General features: G+C 36.6%; 1 protein-coding gene across 10 annotated transcripts in view; it reads left to right on the top strand.

The window, feature by feature from the left end:
• The window catches only part of ELAVL2 (ELAV like RNA binding protein 2), a 164,883-nt gene that overhangs the window by 123,691 nt on the left and 15,938 nt on the right, over positions 1-25,254 (top strand). For all 10 annotated transcript variants that reach the window (XM_036898138.2, XM_036898141.2, XM_036898135.2 and 7 more), the window contains 2 exons: positions 21,412-21,565; positions 24,728-24,953. In XM_036898138.2, coding sequence (XP_036754033.1) covers positions 21,412-21,565; positions 24,728-24,953 — 380 coding nt within the window. The remainder of the gene's footprint in view (positions 1-21,411; positions 21,566-24,727; positions 24,954-25,254) is intronic.

Genomic DNA, 25,254 nt, shown 5'->3' with positions numbered 1-25,254 from the left:
AAATGTATGTTTTGCCCCAGTTAATGGTATCAGACTTAAATTTTTGTTCAATAGAGTAAAATCATTCATTTCCACAAATATTTATAGACTTTTTTCCCCCTTCAAGTCCTATAAATAGGTGATTATCACATACACAATGAAAGGATGTTTTGATTCCCAGCATCTCTCCCAAATTCTCCCCATTCCTCTATGGGCCCAGGAAGCTTTATCTGGTCAGAAAGTGGGAGCTGTTATCTTAAAGATTATAACTTTTTATTTTGATTGATAGGTACTGCCCTTAGAAATCCATGTTTTCTCTACCCTGCAAAAGACAATACCCTATGTGAAAATACTACCAGCACAGAAAAACTGCCTAAATCTGGTTTTGATTAAAGGGATTATTTCTTAATTATTCAGACATAGACCAGGCTGAATTTTTCCTTTGCTTAAAAATTAATAGATGTTTATTAATGTGAAATACATCATATTAAAATAATCAAACCACCACTTAAGTACATATGGAATACCTTATAGAAATTGGAATATTAATTACAAATTGAATCTGTTCCTTAAAGTGTTCAGTTTCTTAGCAATTAGGCAAAGCTAATAAAGCTTTATTCTAAGCTCTTCTGTTGCTTTTAATAATCTGTTTTCCATTTCCTTACTAGCCTATCCTTTTCTCAGCAAATACCATGTTTGTAGACATTTTTTTCTGTTTAGCATGAACTATATCCTTTAACATAGGGGAATATAGAACCACATTTCTGAAATCTTACCAGTCTGACATTGCTGAGTAATTTAACTGGCTGTGTGATTGTAGGCAAGTTTTTTTAACCATTTAAGTTTGCATTTATATCTATAAAATGAATGGAATAATTTATAATGTATTTATCTTAAAAAAAAAAAAACTTTCCGTGGCCTGCCAAATAGCATATTAAGAAAACGTAAAACTTTTTTAAATGAACTCATGGTTGTTATCATATAGATTGATTTAGTTAGTGATGAGAGGCAGCACCCTATCCTGAATTGATAACCATTTTAACTGTTTCCCTTTGCCATTGTTGAAAGTTTAGCCGCCACAGTAAACTTTGTTCTGGGAAACACTTTAGTAGCTCACCTTCTTTTCGGTACAGAATTTTTTGGGGTGGGTTGGATTTTATTTGTCATTGTAAATTGTTCTTTTATAAAATTCTGACCATTAGGACATGTTGAATAAATTGGCTTGACTGTAGAGAAGGAAATGGCGTGGGAGCCAAGAAGTGAAACGCTAAGCTGTGGGCGACCCGACACCTTCTAGGGGCTCTGTTAGTACCTGCAGGACCATTGTATGGTATTTGAGACAAGGGGATTTTATAATAGCAATAATGCTAAGAGTTCATGCTTTTGTAGGGAAGTGGAAAGCCTGTTTTAGGGGAACTGTATAGAATTAACTAGAGCAGAAAGCAAGATAGGGACCTAATACAGAAAGAGCCTGAGAGCATGTGAGGGGTCGTAAAAGGCATGTGTGCCATGCCAAGGTGTCGTGGTTTTGTACTGAAGGTGAGGGAGAACCACCAGTTTTGAGCAATGTTGATGGGATTGGATTTGAGTATTTATTAGGAGGCGAAGGTCTTCTTTGTGTAAACTCATCTCTCTGAGCATCTCCAGCCACCATAGTTTTCTTTTGGCTTAGGCACATAGTTAATGTTATTTTTCATGAACGTGAAAAATGTAGATGCTTCTATAAGTGTGGGTTTCACAAATGTATAAAACATCTCCTATAAAGTACCCTCATTTCAACACTTGCACATAGATTTTCATTTACCTTTTACCTTGAGCAGATTTGGAAAATTTGAAAGTTAATAGTCTGAAGGACAGGCCTGAAATTATCTGACAGCTTCTGAAATGTTAGCCTAATTGTTTAGTTGGTCTTATCTTTGTAGAGAGACTAAAAGTTGAAAAAGTGCCTGACAGGAGTGGAGGCAAAAATGGAAACTTGGAGTAAATAATTTCTTTGTCTTTTAAAAAAGACACACTGAAGGCATGTTTTTCTAACTTCGTTTTTTAAACCATGGTCTAGAATTTTCTGGAGCCATGTGCCAGGTTTCATCAATATCTTGCTGTATCTGATTATCAAAAACTGTTCAATGCATTCAAATAAAATTATTTTATCTATGTTGAGTCCAGTTGACATGGTCTTTCTTTCAAATGAGAAATAACAGATTTTTTTTTGAGTAATGTGTTGTTTGTATAATGCCCATTCTGTGTTTTGTTGAATTCTCCATTGTCAACTTTGATTTTTTTTTTTTTTTAATTACAAAAAGCTCCAGAGGTTGTTACTTACCTGGGGTGGCCTAGAGAGTATGGGGTGGGTGGCCTAGCATGGTCCAGACTGTGACTGCTCCAATTTCAGGCCTGCTGTATTAATCCTACTCCTTCCAAACTCCCTCCAAAGTGGGAATTAGACATTTGAAAATTGCTGGAGGGCAATAAAATTGGCATTTCTAATCAGCTTTTCTGTAGATACTTTTGCATGGCTGCTGGAGCAGAAGCTGAACCTGCACACAGGGGAGGGGGAGGAGGATTCCTGGTGGTAGTATCCCAGCTCACTTCCTGCTTATTCCTGCTTGGGAGCCACTGAGGGTGGTGGTGTGAGAGAGTCTTAGCAGCTGGCTGAAGCTATCTCCCTTACAGATCATTTTGTTACCCAAGTATGCCTCCACCTTTTCTGCCTGTTTCACAAATGTGCAACAGGAAAAGCGGTTCTTCAAGGCCCTGTTAACTTGTCTGCCTAACGTTTATACTGCTCCATAAGGGTGGGATAGAGCTTGTCTTTCATTTATGGCAAGGGGAGAAGTAGTAATAGTTGAGTTTGGTAACTTCAGTCTGTTCTATACCAAGCTAGCTAGACAGGTTAAAATAGGCATGCTAACTTCTGAAGAAGGAGCCCTTAATTCCTTGCTGCATCTTCATTTTGTAGTGTTTTCATAGGCTTTTATCCTTTTACTTGTCTCTGGGTTCATGCAAAACAACTGCAGTAGGCAGATACTCCCTTTGACCAATGAACGAAGCTCAGGTTAAGAGACCTGTTCAGACAACAGTATAGCTAACAGTACCACTGGGACCAGAATTGTTAATGTCACATTGGCTGATGCTGCTAGCTTTTATTGTTTCCTTTCCATCTCGCATTATCGATATTCAAGTGTTTTGCTTTGAACCAGGTGTAGATGCTACTATAAACAAACCAGATATTCTCTGTAGACTTTAATCTGGGGCTTTTAGCATTGAGACTGTGTGAATCAGATCTCTGTTAGGTGCGAGGGAGTGAAGCTATGCCTAGTTGTGGAAAAACTTGCTGTCTTTCAGTCTGAGTGCCTGAGACAGCCAGACTTACATTTGAGAAGGAAACTGCTATCTGGAGTCATATTTAGCCTATAACTGAATTAACATAGATTTAAGTATTTTCAATGGTAATTGTGCAATGAAAGGATTATTATAGTATCTTTCTGCATCTTTGTCTTACAGGACAGAGTTTTACATAAATCCAGACAAATGAGATAAAAGTCTGAAAATACTACAAAGAGCAGATTCAACAAGAAATTAGGGACCCTTTGGAAGTCAGCATACTATCTTAATCTCTAAACACTAGCTTGATAGGACAGATTGAAGCCACCAAACTGACCTAGTACTGTTTCTCCTGAGTTGTAAATGAAAGACCACAAACCCTACTCTACTCTTAGAGAGTGTTAGAAAAGTTAGGATTTAGGACTCATTCTTCAAGGATGTTTTTCTGGTAGGTTCTTTTGAGTTGTAGATGCTAGTTAAAAAAATTAGAGAAATGTATGTTTGTCTCTCTTTAGATTTGTATGAACTCTTTAGAAAAAGGAGATGTCCATTTTTTTTTTACTGCCCCCTCTATCAGATACTCTATCATTTCCCTTAGGATTCTCTCTCAGCCATAAGTGTCATACCATACCATGATTATGTAGGTTTTATTTCAGTATTTCCCGAACACTTGACATACTGTTTATGGGAAAGCATGAGAGAGGGCTATATTTTGAATACAATACAAGAAACATGCTACTTGTCTGAACTCCCCCCTCCTCCCCAGTTCCGTGAAGAACTCTTGTGAGTCTTGTTGCATTAGGGCTTAAGAGTCACAAGCTGTTCTCTTGGTCTACTTTTCTCACTTATAAAATGGTGGAGATGGTACCAGGCTACACAGTTACCGTGAAATGTTCTGTTTGACACGGAGGGGTAAAGAGTACTTAACACTGGCGTGTTGCTTTCAAAGAATACTTTAAGGTTGTATTTTAGAAGTCTAGTTGGGGAGTAATTAAAAATCTACTTTTACCCTGAAGAAAGTCACAATGTTTAGTTCTTTTAATTTAACTTTGTTGGCTATTAAAAAAAAATTACTGTAGTTACGTTCTGTTACAGAGAAGTGGATTTTGAAAAAAACAAAACAAAACACAATACATCATGCTATTGTGCTCTGTTTTTTGGTCATTAATATAAGGTTTCCTCCTCTCCCAGGAATGAGAGGTTAATCCTTCCTACATAGATTCTGGGGTTGCTAAGGAGTCTTAAAAGGACTCTCAGGCGAGCAGCATGAAGGGCAAGGAAAAGCAGAGTACCTACTTGGTCCTGGAAACTGGTAATTCAGAAAAACTTTAGTTTTCACAAATTTCGTTAAATGACTAGAAATTCAACTGTTCTGCTTGCTTTACCCAAACAACTCTGTTTGTATTCCTAGAGAGATTCCTGAGTCATCGAGCGGCTCAGACCTCATAGAATCAAGCACAACAACCTTTTTGCAGAGACTGGCTGGGCTGATGGGCCCCTAATTGAGCCAAGCCACATGCAGCCTGTCTGATTCTTGGAAATATCTTTGGATGGATTTTTATGGGCTTCCTTTTATGTGTTTTTATTTCTTGGTGATGTAAATTCATATATATACTTTACTTTCAAGCTACCTGGGAATTTGTCCTACTCATTTAGTAGCCAGCATTGGTATTAGTGGGAAGAGGGCTTGAAATCTGAAATTTCTGTAAGCTCTCCTGGAAACCTGAATATGCCCCCAGAGTTTGAGGATTTCCTACATAAAATCCCTATACAAAAGGAACTGCCAAAACCTTAAAGTTCATCAGAATCACTGGGGTGAGGTGTTTGATAAAATGCAGATTTCCAGACCCCAATTAACACTCACTAAATCTGATTATCTGCAGGGTGAGGCCAAATAAATCATATTTTAACAACCACCATCAAGGATCCTCAACAGGTGGTGGTCTGACCTGAGACACACATTGTTTGGACCTAAATGATTTGCACTTGGATAAGTCTGTGGTGCTCTGCTCAAAACAAATTTGCATGTAAATTAACATTTTCATTTGTGGGTTCTATCAAACTATGAGGAATGCTTATGATTAACAGATACACTTTTAATGAATACAATGCTGGATTTACCTAAAAAATAATGCATATTTCATTCTCTCTTTCTTCCTCTACCACACATACACAGACACACATACACACTGTTCAATTTCAGAACATTTGAATGTCATTAAATACTTTTAAGATTACAAGTACATAAATACCATATAAAATTGGATTCTGAGAGTGGGGAAATTACAGTGGGATTCTTCTGGGGCCCATTCATTTAAAATGGATATTTCAGAGTATTGAGGTTGGAAACTGAATTATATGATCCGAGATGGTTGTGAATCCTTAGATTATGAAAGTTGCTTTTACAATTCAATAAAAATATATCTTGTCTTTATAAACTCCTATCCATACCCCTTTCCTACCCTTCCCCAGTTTCTAGATATTTGAACTTTCTAGTCAGGGTTTGAATAAATGAGATTTTACTCTATTTACTCTCCCACATAACAATTTATAAATATTTAAAGAAAAAAAATCCATAAAGTGAATTATTTCCCAAAGCTGTGTGTGAAATCAGTGCATAATTTGCCAAAAGGCTTGGAATGTCTCTGTTCTCATATTTGCAAAAATGGGTTAATAAGTACTCATCACCAACTTGAAGGATTCTCCTTGGTGGTGTTCTTCATTAACCAGTGTCTTGGGGGAACTGGGAAATGTGCATCCTCTGCAAACTGCTCTGGCACACAAAGTCAAATGAGCTGTGAAGGTGAGGACTAAAAACGGCCTTCTCACCTTTGTACTTTGTTCTGTGAGTATTAGAGAACATTGATCTACAAACTGGCAAAGGGGATACTATTTGGTGGTTTAATTACAGCCAGTGAATGTTGCTGATGCTATCAATCAGTGAGACCGGGAAAAGGGCATGGTGCCAGATCATTCTGTGCTCCCGACAGTGTAATTAAATACACAGGACTAGATTCTCAGGTAAAAAGTGAGGTGCTTCTGAACTGAAGCAGGAGAACACTTTGTTTTGCAACAAAGGTAAAGGTGGTTGTCTCCTCCTAACCATCCCTCTTTTAATTTCTGGAGGTGTTCATGAATAGCAATGATAAGGTCTCTTTATTGCATACAGTTAAAGTTTTTGGTGTCTTTTAACAATTCTTTCATTTAAAATCTTCACAACTGTCATACAAAAGGCTTTAGGAATACAGTAATTACTTTTAGTTAAAGCTGTTTGGGGGAATATATAGCTTAGGTGCCTAATAGGTATTTGGAGGATGAGGGATTGTCTTTGAATGAGATTATTAGTCCTGCAAATCAGTTCATTTTAAAAAAAGCTTTCCCCATGATTATTCTCTAATGTCTAATCATGTTGAGAGGAAAGTATCTTGATAGGTTTGAAGTTATAAAACATGCAGTTTTATTTCAGGGGTTATTCCTCTTAAGTTATTTATTGAATGAATTTCATAGTTGTATAACCTATGGCAGGTCCACACAGTATATGTAGATAAAACTTTCTTTGACTCTGGGGAGGGCTTATAGTAATATTTCTATTAGCCTTTTCTCTCTTTATCCTATGTTATATCTATGTTATATATCTATACCATATACATAAATGTATGTGTGTGTATCATAATTTCCCATTTAGAACTGTTTGAGAGATAAATGCCATAGGTAATCTAAAATATTTCCTGAGACTGCCCCCAACTTTTAATGGTGTGTAGTTTGTACCAATCGAGGCTTAGCAAAGTCAGGCAACCCTTGAAAGAAAATCAGTTGTTTTCCTAACTTTTTTTATGCACGTGTGTGATCCCAGACATTTGGGTCAAGTGAGGCCTCACAATACTACATCTTAGCTATTGCAGTTTACTGGTAATACATAGATTGTGGGCTATTTCACATTTACTACAGGTGTTTGAAGAAGAATTATTGAAATATCTTACCTGTTGTTTAAAAGAGGAAGATTGTTAGAAATTTTTCCTTCGGAAGTTTGAGGAATAATTTTTTAAAGTACATTAAAGGCTTAGTAATCGTGAATGCTTCATCATCAAGAGTTCTATCCTATTAGGCCTTTACTATATTATATGGATCCATACATAACATGACCAGTGGTCATTCTCATAGTTTGTAGGGAAGGTCATATGCTTTAAAAGTCCTAAGTCTCCATCATACATGTGCTTTTTTTCCTCTACTCTTCTCCCCCACCCCACAAAAGGGCAAAAGTATTAAACAGACTATTAAAAAATATTTAACTGCAAGTTTTTTAAGACTACAATAATGATTACATGTTCTTGAATTGGGAATATCTGTAATTAAATAAGTACTTAATTCTGAGAGCATTTTGAGTGTCTAGTATATACCAGTCAGCTTTGCTAAATGTTGGAGCAATGCTAAAATATAGCAAGATGTAGTCTTGTCCTTGATGTCATTGTGTAGTAGGGAAGATAGCAATTACTTCATACGATTGTTATTTGGATGTATGATAAGTGAATAGAGAGAGCAATAGAAATGGATATGTCACTGGCTACTAAGAGGCCTCCACAGTGGTTTCAGAGGTGATAGAGTTTTACAAAACAGGGTTCACAGAGAAAGAAGGAAGGTATTACACGTGAAGGAATGTCTCCACACAAAGACACAGAAGCCTTTTTGACAGAAATAAATGTACTTTTTGAAAGAAACTTAGCATCTGAAAACAATTAAGTGTACTTATTCTATAAAGTAATAACCTTCCACAAAAATGATTAATAGAAAGATTTGATTAAACTGAGCCCCATGTTTTACATTTGTCCATTTTCAGTGAAGACCTAATTTGTAAGAGGAACTACAGGAATGAATTTTGGGCAGATAAATTCACTTGTTCATAGACACATACCTGCCTTGTTCTGCAAATATTCATGGTGACCTATGAGACTCATTTGAGATTCTTAAAAATGGTATCAAGATGAAATTTCTCTGTGGAGTATTTAGTGAACATACAAAGATAGGATCATTATATTTTCATTACTGTATATATAAGTAGGTCAAAGGAGACTTGGGTATCTGAAATAATATTGTAGCACAGCAGTTTTTCTTATACTTACAGAACAAAAGGAAACTTATTGTAGAATGTACTTAGCATTTTTATTGCCACACTGATTTTGACTATTCTCCTCACTTAGCTTATGATGGGAAAACTGTCTCCATATTGTGTATGTGTATGACATACACCAGACATTTTTGTAGACTATCACTTCACTGCTCATAAAATCTGCACCTTGACATTTAAGAGCTCTAGAATCTGCCATAACTCACTATTCCAGTGTTGTTATTATCCTGCAGAAATTTCTATCCTAGTTCAGCTTTGGATATGCAAGTCTAATTCTTGTCTCGCAACTGCCTTGGAGATATCTATCTTTGTCTATTCTGCCCTATACCACTGTCACTATTTACCAAGGTTTATTTGGCCATAAAAGCTTTTTTTAAGATTTTTTTATTAAAGTATTGCTGATATACAATATTATATTGGTTTCAGGTATACAACGTAATAATTGAACAGTTACCTGCATTATCTACATTATTAAATGCTCACCCCAACTAGTTTAGTGTAGTTACTGTCTGTCCACATAGAAGATACTAAGGTACTACAGGACTATTGACTATATTCTCTGGGCTGTGCTTTACTCCCCATAACTAATTTATATTATGATTGAGATTTTGTGTCTATCCCCTTCACCTGTTTCACCCACCCACCCCAAAACCTCTCCCACAGTAACCCCCAGTCACTTCTCAGTGTCTGTGAGTCTACTGCTGTTTTATTCATTTTGTTTTGTTTTGTTTTGTTTTGTTTTTAGATTCCACATGTAAGTGAAACCATGTGGTATTTGTATTTCTCTATCTGGCTTATTTCACTTTGCATAATACCCTCTAGGTCCATGTTACTGCAAATGGTAGAATTTATTTCATTTTTATGGCCAAATAATATTCCTTTACATATATGTACCACATCATCTTTATCCATTCATCTACTGATGGACACTTTGATTACTTCCGTATCTTGGCTATTGTAAATAATGTGGAAATAAACATAAGTCTGCGTATATCATTTTGAATCAGGGATTTTGTTTTCTTCAGGTAGATTCCTAGAAGTGGAATTACTGGGTCATAAAGTATTTCTATTTTTAGTTTTTTGAGCAATTTCCATACTGCTCTCCGTAGTGGTTGCACCAATTTACATTCCCACCAGTAGTGTAGGAGGGTTCCCTTTTCTCCACATGCTCACCAACACTTGTTATTCTTGTCTTTTGAACAGTGGCTATTGTAACTGGTGTGAAATGGTATCTCATTGTGGTTTTGATTTACATTTCTCTGATGATTAGCGATGTGGAGCATCTTTCCATGTGCCTTTTGGCCATCTGTATTTCTTCTTTGGAAAAATGTCTATTCAGGTCCTCTGCCCATTTTTTTCCTCCAATGTATATGCTTAACTTTATTTATTTATTTATTTATTTATTTATTTATTTTTATTGAAGTCTAGTTGATACACAATCTTATGTTGGTTTCAAGTATCAACACAGTGGTTCAACAGTACCCACATTATTAAATCCTCACCCCAACTAGTACAGCTACTATCTGTCAACATAGGAAGATGTTACAGAATCATTGACTATATTTTCCATGCTGTACTAACATCCCTGTGACCAACTTACAGTACGATTGAGGATTTTTGTGCCCCTTTATCCCCCCTCATTCTCCCCACCACCCATCTCAAACCCTCCCTTAGCCATCAGTCACTTCTCAGTGTCTGTGAATCTACTCTCTACCAATTTTTTAATGGGGTTACTTGCTTTTGTGGTGTCAAGTTTATATGAGTTCTTTATATATTTTGGATGTTAACCCCTTTTCAGATAAATCATTTATGAATATATTCTCCCATATTGTAGGTTGCCTTTTTGTTATGTTGATAGTGTCCTTTGTTATATGGAAGCTTTTTATTTTGATGTTGTCCCAGTTGTTCATTTTTGCTTTTGTTTCTGTTGTCCAGAAAAAAATTACTCTTATGTTCAAGAGATTTTTGCCTTTGTTTTCTTCTAAGAGTTTTATGGTTTCATGTCTTACACTTATTTTAGGTCTTTAATCCATTTAAAATTTACTCTTGTGTACAGTTAGACAGTAATCCAATTTCATTCTCTTGAATGTAGCTGTCCAGTCTTTGCAACACCGTTTACTGAAGAGACTGTCATTTCTTCAATTGTATATTCTTTCCTCCTTTGTCACATATTAATTGACCATATATGAATGGGTTTATTTCTTGGCTCTCTATTCTGTTCCATTGATCTATGTGTCTGTTCTTGTGTCAGTACCATGTGCTGTTTTGATTATTGTAGCTTTGTAGTATAGCTTGAAGTCAGGGAGCATGAGACACCCCCATCTTTGTTCTTATTCAAGATTGTAAAAGCATTTATTTTTCACTTTGCATTACTTTTCTCTCCTTCGTGGTCTACAGAACACCTCACAGAACACTTACCATTTTATTTATAATTTCTGAATGACGATATTTCTGTATAAGAGATAGTGGAGCTGCTCTTGGAGACCTGCTCTATATGCTTACAGATAGGAAAATTCACAATTTAAGTGAGAGGAAAAGTGAAACACTGTTACTTCCTAGGTGTTAGTAGTCACTGGAGATAAGGTTGAATGAAGAATGTATAAAGGACTTACCTGCTTTTTTTCCTCTAATAAATGAAGACTTAACTCCTGTTACTCTTTGTGTGTGATTTTCTACATATTGTTCATTAGTCTGTGTCTGCGTGTCATGTGTCTCTCTTTCATATATTCTTGCTTTCTCAAATCTCAAATGAAGGAGTACATGAAAGCCCGGGGATGTGTAACCTACCGAAACTGGCTTATAGAGAACCTTTTTCTTTTTCCACATGTTACTGACTAGTACTCGTTGGCTTTTATTGTTAAAAGCTCAGTTTACTTATCCCAGGTAATGTGTAGACCTTCTTTATGTTTAACTTCCTAACTTGGCATTTTAATCTGTTGATCGTATCTTAGAATATGTTAGATTCTCAAATACTACATTAATTGTGTTTTAAGATTATTTTTGGAGGTAAAGTTGTGACAGGTATCTTGATCAGTATTGCATTAGTTGGAGATTGCATCTGATCAAGTTTCAGAAACTCTTAAGTTGAAAGAACCCTTAAGAAACTATTAGTGGAGAATGGTTTTCTAAGAATTGGATGAGTACCCTTATTTTTCTGTGAGCCAGTTTAATTTGTATTGTTTCCGTTAAAACACAAAATGCCAGGTTGTTTGGGCCAGTATCACACGTTCTGATCATCTTGCCGGAGAGGTACTTCAGAAATAGACCCTGCAGAAGGCCATGGGATATATTCACTCAGCAGGTATTGGAGTACCTACTTGGTGGGTGGGGCAATAAGATAGGCATACATACAAGAATGACTTGCAACCATCTAGAAACTTAAAGTCTAACAATATGAAAGCTTGGTAGGAGAGTTGCAGTGCTCTTACCCTGGGAGGAGGCTTTGAGACAGTCTAGTCCTCTGACAATGTTGAAGGAACCTCAGACACATCTGAGTATTGAGTACTAAGTACTGAGATTTTTCTCTTTAAGTTTCTCTAACGTCTGGATGGCATATTTAGTGAAAGCATTGAAAATGAAAATTGTATAGTACAACGTGCTAGGATAGCATTTTAAATATTTTTTTATACTGTAATATTGCATTGAGTCATTAGGTGCTGATTGCCTGGTGACTTGACCCATCACACACTCAGAAACATTCATGTAACCCTAATCTGCAGTTAAGCATTATTCTATGAAATCCACATAATATTTTTATTACCATCTCCCAAAAAAGTATTCTTTGGTTCTCATTTTAAGGTCTAACAGATCCCTATAAGAGAGAATGAGGAAGTAGGAGGATTTAATATGTGGTAGTTTGGAGAAATAAAATTAAAATTAAGTTGGCCTTAGTTCTATCAGCCCATTTGAGATACTGGATATTGACCCTCTGTGTAACACTAAGACAGTCTTTTCTTCATGCTTCAGCCAGGATTCACATTTTCCAACACACTCATCTGCCATTGCCTTATAAAATGCTCATAATGTTTTTTGTAATACTGTGATTACAACTTTGTAATTATAAATTATGATATTGTAATAGTTAATATAAAAATTGATTTAAAAATAACTGCCGTGAATTTAGAAGAAGCCTTATTTATTTCATTGTTGAACGTATCTGTTAAACTGCAAACATTTTCCTTGTGTCAAGTCTCCTTCTCTGTGTTATATCTCAGAGATATTAGTAGTATTTGAGTATTTTCTTCCACAAGTTGGGTATGCTGCTTATAATACCTAATTCATACTCTTGTTGTGAAGATCAGTTGAATATATACGTTGAGGTACCCAGAAAAATGCCCAGCACATGGTAAGCACCAAATAAATGTTAGGGGCTATCATTATCTGTATTATTATGATTTTATATGTATGAAATCATTATATAATACTTTTATTATTCTCTTCAATCCTTGTAAGATTCCTGTGAGGTAAGACTATCAAACATCAAATTACAAATAAATAAATATTTGTATTGCCTTCAGAGGACCTAAGGAAACTATTTTCAAATTATGTGGGACTGGTAAAACACAGAGCTAAGACCTGCACTGAGCTCTGTGCAACTCCATGCCCAGTGTTTTTGCTTCTTTGTAACTTTGGAGGGCTATCGTGTAAATATCAATTTCTGGCCACTGGTTCATATTATGACCAGAACTTCACCAGTAATAAAGCATTCTCTTTTGTCTTTAGTTTTTTGACTAAGAACTGAACTAATAGTATGCCTCAATTCTGGCCTATTTACATTACTTAACATATCTAAAGATGATGTGGCCAAATAAATACAGGCTCATTTCTCATTTCTAAAGTTAAAGTAAGGGAGCCCACTTTCTTAACCACCACTGAAAACTTCCTAATGCAGAGGGTAAGAGTGGAGTGTTCGGTCATTACAGGTCAAACTTCTATTTTTTTTTTCCATGCCACTTTAGTGTCATCATTTTCTGAAGTTTTAATGAGCTCTAAATGAAGGTGTGGGATTGGAAATGAAATTTGGAACACTGTGATTACAGATTCCTGCTTAGACCTGGGAATGACTTATCCAGCACTGCTGCATAGGGGATGTGGTTTAGCCTCCCACCCCACACCCCCAAATCACCCTCCTTCAGGTACCATATCTAGCACCATCGATCTATTTGTGTTTTATATTTTGTTAAATTCTTCACATGCAGAAATCTTCAGGAATTTGGAAGGCATTTATGGACTCTCCAACTTGCATTTCAAGGCTGTTTTTACCGTGGACTCCCTGTTTACCTTTACCAGCACAAAAGTGCTTGCCTGTCTACTACAGCTAAGCAAAATCCTCAATAAAAGGGCAAATATGATATGCCAACTATGACACTTTAATAAGAAATAAAGATGTCTGTCAGGACAACCTATTTGGATGCTCATTTAACAGATACACATGGATGAAACTCTCTTGAATAACATTTAATAAACTCTGCTCAGTATAGTTTTCAGAGGCTGAGTTTAAGATGTGTGAAAAAGAAAATTAATTTGTCACGTCTCCAGTTTATGATTAGTGGCTTATTACAAATGTTAGCAATCCGCATACTTTTGTTTTTCTGTGGCCATTCCGTAGTTTCAGTATTGTTTTGAACAGTGCCATAGGTGAGCACTTGCTCGTATGACACTTACTTATTCTTAGCTTTATCTTTAAGCTGGGTAGAAGAATCAGTTGCCTTGAGTTTTATTTTATAATGTGCCGAAACTTGGAAATGATGTGAAGCTGGGAAGTCTCTCTAATGTGAAACAACCAGTTGCTGTTTTCCCTTTCTATTAAATGGGGTATAATTAAAAGAATAACAGGTATTTTTAATACCTTAAAGAGTCTGACTATTCTGAGTGCATTTTAATTTAATTGGCATAAAGCACTAGTCCCAGGATTCTCAGTTTGATTTTTCCTTTTTTAACTTCCCTCCCTAGACTATACATCTATTAGATTTTTCTCAAACATCTCCTAAATAATTCTCAGGCATTACTAGTAGTAGAAATACAGAAACTGTCCTAAGAGAATGACTCATTTGGGTGTATTTCAGACTTCATTATGTGTATAAAATAAAAAATTTAACAAAGCTAAGTTTCTTACTTTCTTGCACATATCTTCTGGTATCTCCCTAACTGTCTGACCACTCTCCCTATAACTGTCATTTCTCTAGAAACTTGTGTGATTTCAGACTGTGTGTTGCAGCCACTGGTATAATGCAAAACCCCTGGATGAGGAGTCGAGACCCCTGTATCCTACACCCAGCTCTTGCTCCATGTCGTTGTACATGTTAACATGTTACTTCTTCATCTTTGTGTGCCTCTCTCTTTTTCTAATATATAAAGAAATTGGACTAAATGATCTCTGTATTTTTCTTTTTGCTCCAAAATTGACTTTTCAGCAACGTTATTCTATTAGAATTCAAAAATAAAGTTTTGCCAATTAGTATGTGATTCTAAATCATCATCATGGTAAATGCATGGTAGGTATGAGGGTATACAGGTATACAAAGTGTGTTAAAGACAGAAAGTTTATTTCAAAGAGTTAATCCAGTCACAAGAGGGTAAAGGTGAGTACATCTTGTTCTCTTAAATACTGAGGAAACTAAGGAATATAACCCACACTACCTAACTCAGACTAGAGGGGAGAGATGCCCACGGAGAGTCTGAGATGACTAAAATTTAGATGAGTGGAAGGAGCAGCTTAGACTAACACAGGGAAGTGAGAGAGCAGGAAGCTTTAAGAAACTGCTGGAGGTTGTGTGTGTTTATATAGAAAAGGTAGTCAGCGCCCTGAGTGTAAAGTACTAAAAAATTTGAAATTAATCTTAAAGCATTAGGAAGCCCTGAGGGATTTTAAGCAGAGAATAACACAATCACTTGAATTAAAACAATCTTTATAGACTTAAAGCATTCAACAAATCCAGTCTTAATAAAATTTGAGGTCCATATGTGTTTTCCACTGATGAAGTTTTCTAAATTTGTGTTTTAGAATACCTGTTAAAGGTAACTTCCCTAATCTATAATACCTTTTCTAAGCCTTCCTGTTAAGTGTGGTTATTCCTTTTAGCTTAACACCTTTGCTAATGCTATTCTTTAATTTCTTATGGACTTATTTCCGTATGCCTTTGTTCTCTCAAATTTACTCACTGGCAGCCCCTTGTGAAACATGCCTGCCTTTATGCGAAATTAACTTGGACTATACTTAATGTGTGAGGCTTGTTCCAGGTAGGGTTTTGCATTTAAAGCAGATAAAAGTATATGTTTCTTCCTTTTGGGTGAATTTTGAGGTCTGTGCTTGAATTGTGGTGAGAGAGTCCATCTTTCTGTGTACTTTACTCTGAGCTCTCCAGTGTAGCCACCTGTCTATAAAAAAAGCCTTGATGTTGTCACAAGACCTTTGCTACTTCCTACCAGAGCCAGAGCTAACTTTTATTTAGTGATAGTGTCATTTTTCAGACAGCCCCATCAAGACCCCATTTTTCTATATGAACAGCAATTAGCTCAGTTGAAATAGGCATAATTGTGATCTTGTCTACTCCTTTCAGCCGAAGAGATTGAATGGAGCTTTTCAAAAGGTCTGATTTTGAAGTTTAATGTTTATAGTCCTGGGTCAGTAACTGACAAGTGATAGAAGTTGTTTAATGGTGATCTTGCCAGTGGGAGATTTTTCAAATGTCCGTAGTTTAATAAAGAATTGCTTTGTTCACTTATAGACCTTATCACTCTAATCTGTTGGTATTAATGTCCAATGTCACTGATCTTTCTGTTAATGAATTGGAGAGAAATGAGAGCAGTTGTGTTTTTTGAACAAAAGCGTTTAAATGGACTTCTAATAAAATACTAGTTCTTACCCATATATATTTTTGTTCCTTTTGATTCTGTGTTTTGATTAACTTATGTTTTGATAGACCATTCTTACTATATGTGTTACTCTTCCTTGAATGTTTAGTGTATAATTAGTTTTAGTTGTTGATGAAGAAATGAGTTTCTAATTGCAAAGAGTATGCTGTTTCAAACTCGTATATTTTTGAGACCTAATTACTTTGATAAATCTATTTTTATCTCTATTTTGTCCAGTCTCGTCTAATTTGTGAAGAACGATTTGAGAAGCCATGGGCTAGAACGTTTATTTGCCTGGCACTTCTAACTGCCTCCCTTTCTTTTCCCTCAAGTAATCTCAGTATTGCTTGTCTTTGTTTATTATATCACTTGTAGGGTTGTGAGAAATTCCAGAATAAACTTGAGTTTTAAATTGCTACCTTTGGAGTAGATTGGTGTTCAATGTTGTACTCCCTGTATCATCTTTAAATATTTAAATTGCAGACTCTCAGGCTGCCTCTTAAATTAGATCCTTCACTTAGTAGTTTTGACATTTCATAACCTTGCTCCTCAGGCATTAAATATGCACCTGTTTAAATGGTAGTGAAAATTTAAAATACAAACCCATCTATTAATCCGGTGAATGTAGATTGAAGAACAGCTTGCACTGGAGGAAAGAAGCTGTTTCATTTGACCCCACTGGGACATACACTGGATGTGGATTATCTTGAAGTATTTCTAATACATAATTGGCCATAAAAAAAAAACATCTCTTTGGTTTTCTCCAAGGAATTTAAATCTTGAAGAACCACAAAGATAGACTTTTAACACTTTGAGAGTTAAGGAGAGCCCAACAGTGGTTCTCTAGGTGAGTATTAAAACAAGCCACCAGAACTAGCTCCACATCCACAGAAAAATCAGACTGGAGAAGGTTACTGCTAATTGCCAGATACAAATTGTGGTCTGGAAACTGATTTCAGTCTCCAGAATGCAAGTCCTTATCCACCTGGGAGTCTTTTTCTACTCTGATCTAAGTGCATTTCTGCTTATAATCATTTGAGATGGAAGAACAAGAAGAAGTAGTTTTCTTTTCCTGGAAGGGAGGATGTTGCTGACAGTGACGTCCTGGATAGAGCAGGGGAAGGGAGCTGGTTGCTTTTAAGCCAAGAAGCAGTAAATGTTGTGGGGATGAGATGTGGCACATGGGTCTGGGAGGACAGTGGCCCTTCCTTATTTGTATTTCCTGGTGGGGGTGGGGATTATATTGCTCTTTAATAACATTCTAAGAATTAGACAGTCATAACCTAATTTAAAAATTCTAATTATCATGTACAGTTTCTCCAGATACTGTCAATTGATGACCACTCATTCTTCATTAGAAGAAGTTAACTTTTAAAAAATACCAAATATCATTTCATGGAAAATGAAATAAAGTAACTTTTGACTTAACTATAATCTTTACTAATAATAATTTCTAGGGCCATCATATTTTCTTCTGTCTTTGCTTAATTTCACTGTGTGTGTATATATATATTTAAGAAACAAGCTCCAAGATTCATTTAATTTTTCCGAACTCTGAGAACAAGTGCACTGGTAAGCTGTTACTGAAGTGTGGTACTATAGAAAGAAAATTGGGCAAGGGGACAAGGACATGTGGTCTAAAGATCAGAGTTTGAGTCCAGTTGTATGTAACCATAAGCATGCCTTGTCTATCCCTACTGCCCAGCTATAAAATACTAATGTGTGCTCTTCCTGCTGCACAGGGTTGTTGTGAGGCACTAAGAAAATACTGTATTTGAAAATGCTTTGCAAATGGGGTCTCATAAGACCCCAAATTTAAGTTTGCCATCACTATGAATTTATATACAGTTTAGTCACCTCTGTCCTGCCTGTGGTGATGGGAACTAGTTTGTTGACAAAGTTAAACTAAAAAATACTGTTTTGAGAAGGTTTGTTGCTGATTGTCAGAACCCTTTGAATGTGGAGGTGTTCTAAAAGCATACCTGGGATTTGTTTTAGTTAGTTGCAGTAACAATGCAGACAGGGAAGTGATTAAAAAGGAAGAAGTTTATGTTTACGGATCTCTAGAAGTAGGAGGCACTACATGCCACATGGGGAAGTTCCAGGGATGGTCGGGAGGCAGAGGGGAGAGGGCAGAGCATGGTCCAGAGCCTTTATTGGGTGTCTAGTGGAAGGAAAGGGTGAGGCAGTATAGGTATGCTGAGTAAGTTTACCCGCAGGTAGTTTGAATAATTTTGGAGGGCTCTGGACTATAGGTGTGGTCCCTAGTTTTTTGATATCTGCTTGTGGGTTGATTTAGGGCAGGGGGAGTATTAATATTGGCTTGGTGTGTGAGTTTGATAAAGGAGATAGGGCTCTGGATCGGTTGGTTTGTACATAAAAGGCACGCATGCTCAGTAGGGAGTCACTTTACTGTCTCTAGGAATTAGCTATCCTTGAGAGGGGCAGTCTTTCCTGGATCTAGACCCCAAATGCCAAAACATCAAAAATACAGAGAATTAAAAATATATAGTCAGTACAGGCTGGGAATGAAAGAAGCAATGCGAACTGAAGACTGGACATTGAAGGGGAAAAAAAAGCAGATAACATAACTGACCCAAGTATGTTTTCAAAGCTTTTATATAAGCACTAAATATAGAACCGTTTTCCTAAATACATTTTAGGATAACTTTTAAAACACTCCACCCACATTCCTCTGAAATGCACAAAGCAGTAAATGTCACAGTATGAGTAAATTATTCTAGAACACAGTAATGGACTCAGGTTACTCTCAACTTTAATGATCTGGGATCTTCACTCACATTCTCAGATGCGTGTAGAGGTAAATAATATTCATAATGTAGTCACCTAGGTTTTTAGGTTCTGTGCTAAGAATTTTATGTGGCTTAGAAATTATTTTATTAATATTCCTAATAACCATACAAAGAAGGTACAGTTATGTGATAATAGACTTAAATGATTTGTCTAAGTTCACAGAGCCCTTAGTGAGTTGAACCTAGTTTTGAGCCCAGGCACATTGGTTAGCGAGCTGTCACCTTTACTGTTAGACTACTTCATGCCATGCTTAAGTTCATGGAGAGGCTGCCTGGTTCATCAGTCATTGGAAGTTACCCTCCTAACTTTGAGAATGTTTAGATGCTTACTCTGTTGCCCATGGGGAGTGACTTTTCTTCTTTATATAAAGTTCCTTCTTCATAAAGGGGGCACCGCAATCACCTGATCTGGAGCAGAGTAACAGCTTACTTGCTGAGAGCTCTCTGCCCCTGAAGTAAAGCCCTGGAGTCCTAGTTACCAATAGAGTCCCAGTGGTGGGCTTTTTAGTTAACCCACATAATTGAGAATTGAACTTCAGAAGAGAAATTGGATATTCATTTATTCATATCACTGAATGCATGTATAAGTCATTTGCTTTTTTTTTTTTTTAATCACGTTTATAGCAGTCCTAAGACTAGATTCCATTTGAATTATTTTGGTGATCACTTGGAATTTTCCTTCATTTCTTGTTTTTCACTTACATTTCAATTTCCTAGTCTTCATTGTTAAGTGTTTTGGCATAGAGGGAAAAAAAGAGTATGTGAATAGTTGTCTGTCTTCTCTTCTTTTTTTCACTATTCCAAATTCCTTGTGTCTGTGGGACAGGACAGTGTTATTGTGACTTTCAAATACAGCCTTTGGAGCAGCAGGTTTATTTTCAGTTGTTAATGAGCAAACTTATTGAATAAAGGGTAAGAGTATTAAATGTTAACACTATTTGGGACAGGAGTGAAAGCTAGCAAGACCTTTATAAGTAGTATAAAACCTGGCACTTTTTTCTAGAAAGCATAAATAAAGTGGAATAGCACAGAGAGCTATTGGGTAATCTAAACCATGGAGAAAATATTCGGTGTTTCATACTAAATACCAAACGTTGTTCAAACTGACAAGGTGTTTTCTTTGTTTCCACAATAGCAGCAGAGTAGATTATAGGTAGATACTAATAGATAAACTGAGCAAGCAGAAGTTACATCATGATACCTGAGCAAATCAATCCCAGAGTTAGATCCATTGGACATTTTTATGGATAATCAGGAAGATGAGGTATATTGTGAAGTTTCTGTACTTGAAGTAAGTCTGGAAGAGCTTATAACCAAAGGGAATGTGGTCAGGAATATTGTGTGAGAGTCAGAGCTCTCTAAAAATTGTCAGGGACAGGTTTTAGGCAAAAAGCCACCAGTTACAACTTGGGCAAGCTCCAGATGACTTGATGAATTGTCCCTTAAGTGCTGTGGTACAGCAAGCTGTTGTGGGATCACTGGATCAACAAGGTATTAGATTGACTTTACTCAGCAAGTATTCTAGCATATGCCAAGATGGTAGATACTGATGCCAAGATACTGATAAATAGAGGCAGATGTAGTTCCTTCCCTCATGGAGGTTACATGAAGAATGCTGATTATAAACAACAACAGGCAAACTTACTTTGTCTTCCATGCTTGTACAATTTAGGGCATTATATCTTAAGATAAGGAGCTTTTTGGAAGGATACGTAAAAGAGCAGGTGAGTTAATAAAGAGACTTACACATTTTGAAAATTGAGGTTAAAGAGTCTTATGAACAAGAAGACAATAGACAAAGAATAATGGGGCATACAGCCCATGCATATACTTAGATTTCTGGGAATTCAGGGATGACAAACCTTTCAATTTTAGAATAATAAAAGAGCATACTTGCTGATAAATTGTTTAGAAAGTTTGTACCACCATTCTCAGAGATGGGAGAGACTTGAAAACATCATAAAATTGTGTCAGATGAATTTAGATTCCTTAAGCTTAATTATTTGAGCCTAAATTCCTAGTTTAGGGGATTGGCCCATTGAGTACAACCTGTTTTTGGGAGTGTACTGTGCTCTGTGTACCACCAGTCTGTTTTAAGACTTAAAAAAAACCTACAGGTAAATACTCTCCTCCTTCCATCCAAGGGGATGGTATTTCCCATTTGTTGATAATTTCTCCAGAAATGAGAAAAAGTTAATTGTGCTTTAACTTCAGTGTTTGTTGTATGCACCTTATGGAAAAGCTAATTCAGACAGTCTGAATTTCTGAAGGGAGGTAACTGAGTGGGGATATATGTTTCATTTTATTTCCCTTTTCCAGGTTTCCTATGCTCGCCCAAGTTCAGCTTCTATCAGAGATGCAAATTTATACGTCAGTGGACTTCCAAAAACAATGACCCAGAAGGAGCTGGAACAGCTTTTTTCACAATATGGACGCATTATTACTTCTCGTATTCTTGTCGACCAGGTCACTGGTGAGTAGGAGCCGCTCTAGGCAATCTCCTACACTTTCTGACTGGCAGATTCTACAATATTCTGCCTTCCCATATACATCCGTCTTGCTCCTAGAACACATCAAAGGTATATGTGGGCCAAAAAATGCAATTTTCTGCTGAAATTGTTCAGAAATATGCATGGATAAAAATAGATTGTGCAGTGTAGTGAGTGAGCTTGAGTCATTTCCACCCTGAAGGTGCAGGTTCGAAGCCTGTTTCATGGCTTGTAATAAATTTACAGGTTCTACAATCTTCAGTTCCAAGCTGCTGCACAGAAAAAGGCCCCATTATCTTTTGTAAATATCATAGTTTAATGCAGCATTGTCCAACTAAATCTCCAAGGGAAGATTACATGACATCTATGCTAGTGGTTGCTTTTCAGGCTGTTTTCCAGGCCCATGCTGTGTTGTATAGGTATGTATATAAGAGTTTGAAATTTTGAATGTTAAAAAGGAATTTTTTCTGCATAACGTAACCATTAACTAAACTGAAATGAGAAGACTAGTATGTTTGTTAAAACTTGTGTGTAAGGGAGCACTCTGCTAAACCATTTAGTTAGAAGGTAGCAATATAGATTTGCTTATGGATTATAAAATAAAGTATAGGTATATTTTTCTATTATAAAAACAACATTCTTTTTAAAACATTGGAAGTAGAAAAACATGGTAAAAAGGGAGAAAATCCATGATAGTGCCCTATACTCAATAAGTATTTGAGTCACATTAAGATTTTGTGAGTTTGGGTGGAGGGAAAGATTGTTTTTCCTGTTTAATATCTTTGTGTTTCTTTCTTCTCTCTCCTTCTTTCACTTTTCCTGTTCTCTTTCATTTCCCTTCCCTCACATTCTTTCTTACAATGATAATACTACTGGAGATACATCATATATTACACTGTCTGATTTTCTTGTTTAAGAAAGCAGTGGATCAATTACAGAATGAAATCAGGTCAAAGCAGGTCAAGTTTTAATTCTTCGAGTGATGATCCATTTAGTTGATCTGAATTTGATCAGTAGCAGCCTGTGTTATGGCCCTCTGTGCTGTTAACTGGCTTCATAGGAAATGCCGTGCTAGAGTTGGGTAGAGAGATTACACATTATTGGGAGAATTGCCTATAGGATTCGCTGTATGGAGAATATTTAGTTCAGTGAGGGTATGTGCAAATATGGTCTTCCCTTCTTAGTTGCATTTTATAATCCTCCTCTTACATTCTATCACAAGGTGTTAAATCACACAGACTGCTAATAGGGTTATGTAGAAATTCAGGTCTAGCAATCCAGATAAGTTTGTTGAAAGTAACAACAATGGCCCTTTTTTTGTTCATATCATTAATGCTTTTTTAATCATCATTCTTAATAAGAACTTGGTGAATTAAGAGTAGATTTTACCTGTGATACACAAAGACCATCTCTTAACTGCGAATCCAGTCTGAGTGCTTAGGCTCACAGGTGGACGTGCCTCATTGCCTCCTGGTTTAGTCAGTGGTCCTCCCTCCAGTGTGGTCCCATACGTGTAGCATCAGTGTCCTTGGGCACCCCCACTAGAAATGCAAATTCTTGGGCTGCACCCAACATCTGATAAATGGAGTTCTGAGAACAGGTGTTCTCCCAAGCCCTTCAGGTCATTCTGATGCTCAACTTTGAGGACAAGTTTAGAAGACTCAGCTTGTGTAGAGGTCATTACTACATTGCTAATAGAATGCTTTCCTCGTGGAACAGTTAAGTCCTAGGTGTTATTTTTAAAAGGTACTAATAGATAACTTAACAGGATAGATCTGCTGTCATTTCACCATCTTATCTTTATACTTGGGCTTTCAAAGTGAAATTTTTCATTTTACCTGAAATGAAAAATCCTGCAATTTTGTTACTCAGCCATCAGGTGGTAATAATGTACAATGGATATAGTTTAATAGGAAAGGAAAAGTGATAGGGGCTGTCAGAGATAAGTGTACATGGAAAAAAAATGCCTTATCTACTTTAGAATAAAATTCTAAGCCATTGAACTTAACACAGTATTAACTGTAAAGCAAGCAGACCTTCATTCCTTCTTGAAGTTCCTATAAATCATGATAGTCTAGTGTATCTTTTCTTAGTCTATCTTTATAACCTCTTATTCTTTTCTTCAGTGACATACTCTCAGACATACAGACAGACTTTTCCAGCTCCAATTCCAAGCTGGTACTGCTAGCACCAATTTGCTTGCCAAGAAAGTGTTTCCTTGCAAATCATGATGGTCAGCTATGGCCACCCCAGCTAGCCTGTTTAAGCTAATTAAATGGAGTAAGTTTGGTTTCCTTCTACCATTTCTCAAAAGCTGGACAGGTATTTGGCCATCCCTCTGCTTTCCTATTTTCATCTCTTGGAGTGGGGAGAGCATGAGACAGGCTGGCATACCATAGTTGGGAGTAATACTGATAAAGCCAGAAAGCTTTCAGCCTTTACTTCTCTTTTGTTTTTAAAATTTAGGCCTTCTTTTACTTCTTTTTCTCCATGTAGTATTACTTTGCTAACAAACTGTAGCTAGTTAAAAAAGCAATGGGGGAGTTTCAGGATATTTTTCTTCAAGGCTGGGATCCTATATAATATTAAGCAGAACTTCATTATTTTAAAAATTAGCTGAAATACATCTTTCTACCACTATTCATTATTCTTAGGATAGCTTTTTAGCATTTTTAGCAAATGCCTGGTTCTCTTCTCCTTGTTGCAAGAAAGGGAGCTCCTGTCCCCTTTGTTTCTGAGCTGTTTGTCCAGTAGCATAATTTGAAAAATAGAACTCCTGTATGCTTTTGACATTATTAAAGAGAGTGGGTGTACAGGAGGGATAGAAGAAGGCGAAGAGATAAAAAACATGGATATAACTTGTGTGTTTTCTTTCTCTTCTTGGTTTATTGGGGTGGGCATTTATAACAGGTATTCAAATTGTATAGGTAACTTTATGCATTTAAAAAAATGACAAAAATTGTGATTCTAGACTAAGTCGCTAGTGAGTTAAGGTAAAACTTTTCCTCCTCCTGTGATTTTGCGGCAGATGTTATATGTGGGTGAAAACATGTTCTTGAGAAGGAAAAATTAATTTATCTTTTCTTCTCTCCCTCCTCTTTCCTTCTACTCCCTCTTTCCCAAATCCTTACCCAAATCTACCATAGGCATATCAAGGGGTGTAGGGTTTATTCGATTTGACAAGCGGATTGAGGCAGAAGAAGCTATCAAAGGCCTAAATGGCCAGAAACCACCTGGTGCCACAGAGCCAATCACTGTAAAGTTTGCTAATAATCCAAGCCAAAAAACCAATCAGGCCATCCTTTCCCAGCTGTACCAGTCTCCAAACAGAAGGTATCCAGGACCATTAGCTCAGCAGGCACAGCGTTTTAGGTAAGTCTGGTCTGGTTCTTCTGCCCAGCTCCTAAACTGAGAAGTCTCAGGTTCACTGTCCAGTACTTGTACTGACAGAATCTCTGGTTTATTATGATTATTGTTGCCTTTCTTTTTCTTATGGGCACAGAGAAAACCTACTTGGGGAATAGTGTACTTTGCTAATATCAAGGTGGGGACAAGAAGACAATAACCTACAGCAGCAACTTTCAGCTGGGCTGTGATTTTGCTCCTCAGGAGGCATTTGGCAGTGTCTGGACACAGTTATGTCGGCATAATGTAACTGGCAGGGGAGTGGAGT

This window comes from Manis pentadactyla, chromosome 3 (assembly GCF_030020395.1).
Source record: "Manis pentadactyla isolate mManPen7 chromosome 3, mManPen7.hap1, whole genome shotgun sequence".
In the NCBI taxonomy this organism is placed as follows: Eukaryota; Metazoa; Chordata; class Mammalia; order Pholidota; family Manidae; genus Manis; species Manis pentadactyla.
Note: the sequence above shows the minus strand (reverse complement) of the source record. Positions and strands in the feature narration are given on the sequence as shown.